General features: G+C 34.8%; 2 protein-coding genes across 2 annotated transcripts in view; both read left to right on the top strand.

Moving 5' to 3' along the window:
* Positions 1–597, top strand: part of LOC127123589 (protein MAIN-LIKE 1) — a 1,816-nt gene extending 1,219 nt beyond the window's left edge. Inside the window, exons 3-5 of the mRNA XM_051053793.1 lie at positions 1–76; positions 173–289; positions 538–597. The exon at positions 1–76 is cut by the window's left edge and continues 599 nt beyond it. Coding sequence (XP_050909750.1) covers positions 1–76; positions 173–289; positions 538–597 — 253 coding nt within the window. The remainder of the gene's footprint in view (positions 77–172; positions 290–537) is intronic.
* A 4,238-nt stretch (positions 598–4,835) lies between these two features.
* Positions 4,836–6,161, top strand: LOC127120073 (uncharacterized). The gene is made up of 3 exons (XM_051050452.1): positions 4,836–5,196; positions 5,300–5,564; positions 5,766–6,161. The coding sequence occupies exons 1-3, from the start codon at positions 5,073–5,075 to the stop codon at positions 5,986–5,988; spliced, it is 612 nt and encodes a 203-aa protein (XP_050906409.1). The 5' UTR covers positions 4,836–5,072; the 3' UTR covers positions 5,989–6,161.
* The last annotated feature ends 3,834 nt before the right edge of the window (positions 6,162–9,995 follow it).

Below are 9,995 nucleotides of genomic sequence, written 5' to 3'. Positions count from 1 at the left end.
TACCCTCTACCGATATCTTGGAGATGCGTCCATGTACAGTTGCAAACAGCTAGGTGGATATCCTACTCTCCTACAGGTATATAATTTAATTTTGTTAATTAAGTGTTGGATTCATTTTATAAAATATTGTAACTTAATTTGTTTTATTTATTATGTTTTTATTTTGTAACAGTGTTGGATTCACGAGTATTTTCCAACTGTTGGAAAAAGAGGGGAGAATTGGAATCCTGCTGGAAACGGTGGTCTTCCCCAAGCGATGAGATGGTCATATAGACAGGGAGTCCTGAAGGTCGATGATTTACGACCTATTTTGGACGAGCTGACACCTACCGACGTCATCTGGCGACCATTTGAGGATCATAGAGCATGGCGTGTATTTGATGAGATATGTCTTTACAGGGGCTGTTTGAAGTGGGGTGAAACAGTTGTTCCATACTTGCCTGATAGATGTTTACGTCAGTTCGGGTATAGGCAGTATGTTCCATCCCCACCTCTGGATTGTATGATGGCGACGGATATTGATGTTGATTGGATCAGTTACCATCAGAGTGTTGTCGATGTGATCGGTTCATCTTCCGTGGCCACCACTCCATCTGAGGTAGTAGACGGTTATCTGGAGTGGTATTATCGTGTTTCCCATCCACGGTTGGTCCCTCCCCATCGTGACGCTCCTAGAGAGGTACCCGTTCCTGTATATGACGCCGGGCCATCTGATCCTGATTGGGCTCGTGTATCTACATTGATTCGTCGCTATCTGAGACAGGTTAATGCTGAAGAGGAAGATCCACAGTTTTCTGATTTATTTGAAGCTTTGCATATTTCTCGTTCACATTGATTATATGTATTAAGCTTTGAATATAATAGACATAATAATATATATTTCATGTTTTGATTACATATTTATGTTTTGATTACATAATCATGCTAATACAGGTGTAAGTAATTGCCAATGTTGCATACGTCCTGCAAATCCTAGCATCCAAGTAGTTGCTATATGAGAACGAAATTTCTTCCAATCTAATGTGACCGGTGGCAATGGAAACCCCTCTTTCATGTTAACCTGATAAAGTAAAATAATTAAAAGATTAAGTCATATAACATAAAATATTAACTGGAATAATTAAAATATTTAGACATATAAATACATACCTGAACCCAATGATTCTGGTTAACAAAACCAATGCAATAAATAGAGACATTTGGTGAATGTGAACTTGTCATCGGAAAGAAAGTGATCAGATATTGAAAATAGAGACATTTCCTAACATTTGGTGAAAGTGATCAGATATTCTGGTTAACAAAACCAATGCAATAAATAGAGACATTTCCTAACATCTGCTTTAACTTCCAATGAGCAGATTCAACCCTAAAAATATCAGGTATAAAAAATACCATTAGATATTGAAAATATCAAGTATTAAAAATATCAGATATTGAAAATAACACATCAAAAAACATAAAAAAAAATCAAATATAAAATTATAAGACGTACCGATTAGTCGTTGTGTTACCCAAATGTAGGACTCGATTAATCCATGCTCCAACAAATCTATGCCTATGTGGAGTCAACCATGTGTCTTTCACATAATTAATAAATCCACTATAATCAACACATGCTTGCTCAAGTTGATGCAACCGCTGACCATACTCAACCTCATCACTAGCCCAGACAACTTCCATCCATAATGTGTCTATCGTCTTTTGCAGGTCATTCACCACATGTTGTTTGCATTTGGCACCAACGTTTTTGTTAATGTGAAATCTACATAGCAAATTAATCGAGTTGGGAAACACAACATCAATTGCTTTCATCAAAGCAAGATCTCTATCTGTCAAAATCACTTGTGGACACATGTCTTTCTTCACAAACAACTCTTTTAATTTCTCCAATACCCAGCAAAAATTCTCTGTTTGCTCAGACTCCATATATGCAAATCCAACAGCAAAAGTCAACTCAGTCGATGTCATGCCAACAATTTCAAACAAAGGTTGTCTATATTTGTTTGTCTTGTAGGTGCTATCCATAACTAACACAATCGGAAATATATTCAACAACTTCACTGAATCAGGATGTGCCCAAAATATCTCTCTCACCACTTCCGAGTCATCCTTTTTTCTACTCCAATACACATATCCTGCATCCTCAATAAGCTTAAACAGATGTTGTATCTCACTCCTTGGACCTCTTATCTCTTTTTCTATCACACTCTTATGCTTGTATACTTGCGTAATACGAGTGACATTCTCAGGAAACTTGTCTTGCAAGGAAAGCAAAATGTTTCTAGGTGCTACATGTCTCTTTGCCAAATCAGCGACATGTTGCTTCTCATCTGTGGTCAACCTACCAATAAACGAATGACCTTCTAATCTATCAGGTAAACCATGATTATGTAACCCACATTTTACATCAATCTTCCAACCAGATCCATCTTTCGCCGGAGTCGACCTGATTTTAAATGGACATCCACATTTCTTGGACGCACTTTGGGTACCACTATCACTAATCTTGTGTTTCCCACCTTTATCACAGCCAAATATTATTTTGTTACTTCTCCCTCTCTTCCCCGTTTCAGTATCTGAACGACTGATAATAACAGTTACTTTATTGTCGATTCCAACCTCTTTAATCCATCTGATAACCTCTTCTCGTGTACCAAATCTTTCCGTCGTCATAAACGCATCAGTAGTATCTACACATATTTTGGGAAGATTTTCCATTTCTGTAAAAAAAAAAAAAAAAAATTAAAAAAAAAAAAATTAAAAAAAAAAAAAAAAAAACACGTACCGGAAGACTTAAAGAAAGACTTCCGGTACACAAAAAAAGCAAACCGGAACACTTCTCCAAAGAGTTCCGGTATGCAATTTTTTTTTGAAATTTTTTTATGTGAACCGGAACTCTTTCCTTAAGTGTTCCGGTTTGCTTTTTTTGTGTTTCGGAAGTCTTCCCAAAAGTCTTCCGGTTTGGAAAAATACATACCGGAAGTCTTTTTGCAAGTGTTCCGGTGCGAGGGGTGTGAAAGTGTAATTTTTGAAATTTTCAACTGAATGGTAAAAATGAAATGGTAAATTGGTTAAAACCAATTAAGGGTAAAATGGGAATTTTTAAATTTTTGTAGGGGTATGGGATTAATTGTAGGGGTACAAGGTAAAATTTTCCAGATTTTATGTAAAAGAAAGATAAATTTGAATTTTTTAAATGAAAACAATAGATCTTACACTCATAAACAATTAAAGTCTTAGATCTTAATAAAATGGCATATGTTGGATCACTTCTTCTGAAAATGAAAATAAGAGAAGCAACTGCTAATGTTTTCCGCCGCAACTTCGGAATCAGGTTCTTCAAAAACTCTAATCCCCCACTGAAAGATCAATCTTTTGAAGTTGGGAACAGGCTGACGGATCCTTTTACATCGGTGAATCATCTCATGTTAACTTTAATTTCTATTTTTCAATTTTTTTTTCTTATGATAATGTCATTTATGTTTCTTATATACCATTAAATTGACGATTTGGTGATTTGGTTTCGATTTTGAATATCCTCATGATTTGATTTGGTTTCTCAAGCTAAACTTAATCAAAAAGGGCATAATGCCCAAATGGGAAAGTGTTTTTGTCTATAACCAACTTGTACCTGGTTCTTCGAATTTTGAATTTGATTATTTTTAACCTGACCTTGACTTGGAACTTTTTAAAATTGAGGGACCAAAATGGACCTCGATGTAAAGTTAAAGGATCAAAAATGATATTTTACCTATATTTAAATGAGAAAAAGGAATATTTTTTACACTATCAATCAATAAGACCGTGTATCCTGCCACATCACAATGAGTGTAATACTTCTTTACACTGACGATGCACTATCTTTAACCTCTATTTAAATTATCTAAAAATGACACATTTTCTTTCTTATATAGTATGACATTTAGAACCGTTGTGTGAGACGCAGCGTGTTATATGATGGATCGTCTAACTGATTTCGACGGTGTTTGCTGCATAAGACTTCAAAATTACTTACCCTTATCGATAGTGAGGATTCACCTCCTCTAGACGTAGGCATCCCTAACATTTATCGTTGGACTCTATATTGAACTTTTTAAATGATCCATAATCGATTTTATTTATCAAAATTATTTAATAATAAAATAAATAAATAATTAAGTTCGATAAAAAATAAAAAAAACTGAAAAAGAGTCATAATTCTGCTAATTTATTGATGCAAAACATTTTGTTTTTTTAATACTATAAAAACCAAACTCTAAAAAGTTTACATTTAATTCCGTTTTTGATTTTTCAACACAAAAGTTTCCTTGATTAACCATAGTACTATTATAGATAAATTTATTGTTAAAATAAATCTTTTATGGAATTTGAGAAGTAGTCACAAAGAGAATATGTGTAGTTTAATGTATTCTTTTTCATTTTCAAAAAGGTTACGTACGTACTAGGAGTAGTTTATTCTACCCCATTTGAAATTAGCAATAACCCAATGAATTATTTGGTCAAAAAACAAATCCGATTAATTCTGTTCAAGAAAGACGATCCCACCAATCATAGCAATACAATTATTGCAAGCAGAGAATTACAAGCCACGCGATTGGTTTACGACGACCACGGTTTCCTTAACAATAACAATAATTAAAATCAAACCAAGACGATTAACGGATAAATCATCTTCCTCCACGGCGAACTAATGTACGGCTACGATCGTGTCAGCGTAATCTGATCGCAATCCAAGACACCACCACCCATGTGGCCCACTCTAGCCTCTTAAAATGGAAGATGCTTTCGAATATTCCCAATAACCGCGCAACCGCAAAATCTTTTATTTTCTTTTTCTTTTCTTTTTTTCATTTATTTTCGCTAATTACTTTTCCTTTTTCTTCTCTCAAGTTTCCTAATTTTATAATTCATTATTCATTAATTATATTAATTTAGCCCTCCTTATAAATAATTTATAACCCCTATCTCAATCTATCTCATTTCAACATCACGATCCATCTCACACCCTCAACGTTCTTCAATCTTCTTTTTTCTAAGCAAAACCCTTCGCTTTTCTCTATCCTTCAAAAACCATGAGTTCTACCATGACCGAACTCGAACAAGAAGAGTTGCTTGAAAAATCAGAAGTCTTCAAGATCAAAGGAAGAGATAAGCATGGCCGCAAGATCCTCCGCATTATCGGGAAATTCTTCCCTGGTAAAAAGAAACTCGCCGTGTACTTTTTTATTCGACGTGTTTTTTTTTGTAAAAGTTGATTATGTAATTCTCGTTGTTGATGTTGTTTGTTTTGTTGATTCAGCTCGATTGGTTAGTGTTGATGTTTTAAAGAATTATCTGGAAGAAAGGGTTTTCCCGAAACTAGGGAAGAAAAAATTCGCGATACTTTACATTCACACCGGTGTTCAGAGGAGCGAGAATTTTCCCGGAATCTCTTCTCTCCGGTCGATTTACGACGCGATTCCGGCGAACGTGAAAGAGAATTTAGAAGCGGTTTATTTCATTCATCCCGGTTTACAGGCCCGTCTTTTTCTCGCTACATTCGGCCGCTTTCTCTTCAACGCTGGGTAAGAAATGTAAAACCTAAATATTTTTTATCATATAATTAATATTTTCATTAAATTGAATTTATATTCAGCTTTAAATTTCATTATAAATTATACTGTGTAATTGTTGGTAGTAGGTTTCTTTGATAACCGGATGTTTTTTCTTGTTTATTTTATTTTATTTGATTCAATTGTTAATAGTGTTTTGATTGGGTGTGCTAGGTTGTACGGAAAGCTAAGGTACGTTAGCAGGATTGGTTATCTATGGGAGAACGTCAGGAGGAACGATGTTATGATTCCAGAGTTCGTGTATGATCATGATGAAGACTTGGAGTACCGTCCAATGATGGATTACGGGTTAGAGAGTGATCACGCTAGGGTTTACGATACTGCACCTGCACTAGATTCTCCCTTCTCCTCTTATTCCATGAGGTGTATCTCATAGGGTCTTGTTGATGTTGTTTTTTTGAAAAACTTTGAGGGTTGGGTTTGGTATGTAGTGTTCCCTGTTAGGATTTGGGTTCACTGTAGCCGATGGATTGTGGTTGTTGGATTAGATCGGATGATGATTTGAATTGTAGACCGTTTGATTTTTATCCAACATCACCGATTTCTTGATTGCTTCGTGTTTTGACCGCAGTGAATACAAATCTCGTAGTAAAACAGAACTTTCAATTAGTTATGGAGGGCCATATAGATATGTGGATATATTATTGAGATATAGAACTGTGTAAAAAGAAAAAGGAAAAGGACGAGATGAATAATTGCTTTTTGTTTCTTTAGGTGGTGTTGTCGACATCTTGTTAATTACTCGGTTATGGAAGGCCATTTTCATTATGGTTCGATAATTAAGTGATATTCATCATCTTTTTGCATCCATATCTGATATCTCATTGTTTTAGTTACAGCAAGCCTTTTCTTTTTATAAACCTTGTCTACCAGATATGTGAAAATATCAATAACTTCAACAGTGATTATAATTATGATTATAATTATAACAAATACTTCCTCTATCCTAAAGTAATTAAAAAAATAATTAAAGTAATTGTTAAACTATTTCACACCAATTACAAAAATATAATAAATAGAGGTTAAGAGAAAAAATATAATATATACATATTGACATATTCAAATTGTACGAATTGTCATAATACAAACTAAAAAAAATAAATTAAAAATATTAATTAGAGATTATTGATACAACACTTTTTTTAGAAAAATAATTTAAAAAAATATAACAATTATTTTAAAAGAAAGGGAAAATAATATTTTTTAATTTTAATTTAAAAATATTTAGAAAAATTCTCCAAACAAAATAAATCATTTTAAATAGTATTTTGGCACGGTCTTTTGACAAAGAAATTCCTTCTTTGGTTTATTGGGAAATTCTTTATTTAGCAAATTTTTCCTATGTCTTTGAATTCCTCATTATTTTAAAAATTGTACCACTAATTATTGGTAGAATGATTATATCACTGATGGAATAAAATAAAAAAAATTGATTGAATAAATTTGTTACTATAGCAAAATTATATAATTATTAAATCGGTTGAATCGGATAATTCGGTGTAAATTTTTTTCCCTAAAACCTAAAATTTTATAAATATCATAATTTCACAAATTTATAATTAAAATTAAAATTTGAATCAAGTAATTAATTTAAAAAATTAATTAAAATATTAATCTCAAATATAAATTTATGTCCGTGGTATAGTATCAAACATGCACAACAATCTATTAATATTATAATACCGCAATAGCCTCTATTTATTATATTTAACATCAATATCACCAATTTTTAAAGAAAAGAATATAAATTTTCTCTTATATTTTTATTTTTATTTTTTAAAATAATGAAAACAACTTCGTTTTAACTTTTAAAAATAAATAATAAACACTTAAACCGCCGAATTTTCAGTTTTTATCGAATTACACCGATTTTTTATCGGTTCTTATCGGTTCAATTACACATCTGATCCAACAATTGAACCACATCGATTACCACTTTAGTTTTCGATTTAACCGATCTGACTGATCGGTTTGATCCGATTTTTAAAACTATAGAACTATTAAATGTATATTTCATGTTATTCAAGATTGTCCTCAAGATTTTGTTAAATAGTCATAATCATTTGGAAACTTTATTTTTTCAAGAAAACTATACTCTTCATCAATGGCTCATGGATAATCTTGGTAGTCGTGATCAAAGGAAATGGTTGGCCAACCATTTTTGTGATTTTTATTTATTTTAAATAATCATATTTTTTAAATTAATTTTTAAAATAATCAATATTTAAAAAAAATTGCTAGAATAACCACAATTCAAAACAGATGCGTCAGATCAACGGGCGCATCCATTTAAAAGCAAGAGGAGGCGCCATAGATGTTGACGCATGCTTTTAAAGCATTGCATGGAGGCGCCAACAATCATGGGGCTTATGCATGTGCCTTGGTGTATGCGCCAATTCATCTGGTGCATACACCTTAATATTATTTTTCTATTGTTTATATAATAAATAATAAAATAAAATATTATAAAAATGATTCATGATATAATAAAAGTTACATGGGATTGACAAAAATTCAATGATCGACCCGATCGAAACGTCCACTGTTCCACATCCAGAAGCGTTAGTCTGTCTTCAAGGTCTCCCACGATTTTTCTGAGGTGTTTGAGGTCTTTGTGTGCTGACCTGATCCAATGATGGCTGGTGTGAAGGTCCGGCGGAAGTTCCAACGGTATTTGATAGACGTGTCATCATTTGTTCCCAATAGCCGGGGGGCTCTGGCCAACGGCGCTTCCGTAATGGAGTTCGGTGCCCATGTTATCGTAGTTGGGTCGATGTGGTTGGGTGAATTGTGGACGACATAGTTGCCTGAATTGGGACATTGGATCATTTTGGAAATGAAGCAATGGTTCCTAGGATGTAATATAGTTAAACAATGGTTGGATCTTTTGGTGATGGAATGTTTGGGTGGTCATTGGTGGGGGGGCTACGATGAAGTGAATCCTATGAATCGTCTGAGCTATAGACGGTTGTGGTTGATGTGTATGGTTGTTGGTGGGTAGGGTTTGATTCTTGGTTTTGAGGTTGGGTGGGTGGTGTCATACCCCAAAATTTGCCCGTTGGCATTACCAAGCATTTTCCAAGACCCTCTGACTTGTTCTGCAAGGCACTGATATCAAATGGACAAAAGCCCACTCACAACAGGCCCAATCCACAGGCGGCCCAAAACAGCTGGCTCGCTAGGCGAGCAGCTCCTTCGCCTAGCGAACATTGCATCATGCCACTCGCCCAGCGAAGCGTTGGATCCAGGAAAAAGCCCAGACCTAGTTTGCTCGCTAGGCGAGCCATTCCTTCGCCTAGCGAAGCTTGCGAGAATTTGAATCTTTGGACCTCATTTTAAGCCCACTAGGTCACCATTACCACTACTATAAATACCTACTCCTCTGCCACGAAAAAGAACACACAGAGACAGACGAAGACGGACGGAAACACACATCCAGAAGGAGAAACACCGAAACCCTGCTGATCCAAAGAGTTCAGAAGGCGGAAACCCTGAAGGCCGCTTACCCGCTCCGAAGCTACCGTCGCCCAACTCAATCCGGCTCGCCAATTCAAGGTTGCAACTCGATTTGCAAACAGGTTTGCCTCACTATTATCGCTGTAGTTTCTTAATTGGCATATGATATCACTTTAGGGTCTTAATCTACACATGATTATCACTTTGTGTCCCTATTTTGGCATGTGGTACCACTTTAGTGTCTTAATTTGCATATGATATCGTTTTGTACTCTCATTTGGCATATGGTATCACTTCATGTTCTTAATTTGTGGAGGATATTATAATTGAATTCATAAATATTTTGGAGTTTTGCATGAGAATTTAAATGTGCTTGAATATTGTGAAACTGAACCATATAATTATGTGTTGGATGCCATAAGCCATGCTGCAGGTTGAGGTCCTAATGTTCTCAAATTTCAAACCCGTGGCCGCTCGCTAGCTCCTCGCTAGGCGAGCCCGCAGCGAGCCTTCGCTGAGCCTTCGCTAGGCGAAGCAGAGGCGACCAGGCCAGGGGCTGCTTTGCCTTTTGCTGCCCATTTCATGTTTACCTGATGATAATCCTGCATTATTTGGCTTAAATTCCTGGCTGTTATATTTATCTTATGGTGCAATTTCCATTATATTTTATCTCGATGCTTTAATCCGTGTGTTCATGGTGTAAAGGCTAGCATACTTCCGAAGAAATAGCCGGCTAGGTACTCCGCTTTATGCATGGGAAGCTTTCATGGAGATGGATTCTAAATTGTTTCACTTTAATGTGAAGATTCATATTGATTGCCTAATTAATTTTAATATAGTGATCCTTAATGTGTTGATTTTAATGTATCGATTTAAGGCGGTATCACCATAATTACCTAATGAACTTAAAACATGGACTTTAAATAA

Source organism: Lathyrus oleraceus, chromosome 2, assembly GCF_024323335.1.
Source record: "Lathyrus oleraceus cultivar Zhongwan6 chromosome 2, CAAS_Psat_ZW6_1.0, whole genome shotgun sequence".
Taxonomy (NCBI): Eukaryota; Viridiplantae; Streptophyta; class Magnoliopsida; order Fabales; family Fabaceae; genus Lathyrus; species Lathyrus oleraceus.
The sequence above is the reverse complement of the archived record's forward strand: the minus strand, read 5'-3'. Positions and strand labels throughout refer to the sequence as shown.

Bases quoted from the DNA above. Each gene is read 5' to 3' on its own strand.
- LOC127120073 (XM_051050452.1), top strand. From the start codon at position 5,073: ATGAGTTCTACCATGACCGAACTCGAACAAGAAGAGTTGCTTGAAAAA. The intron at 5,197-5,299 runs GTAAAAAGAAAC...TTGTTGATTCAG, and splicing joins TATCGGGAAATTCTTCCCTG to CTCGATTGGTTAGTGTTGAT. The intron at 5,565-5,765 runs GTAAGAAATGTA...TGGGTGTGCTAG, and splicing joins CGCTTTCTCTTCAACGCTGG to GTTGTACGGAAAGCTAAGGT.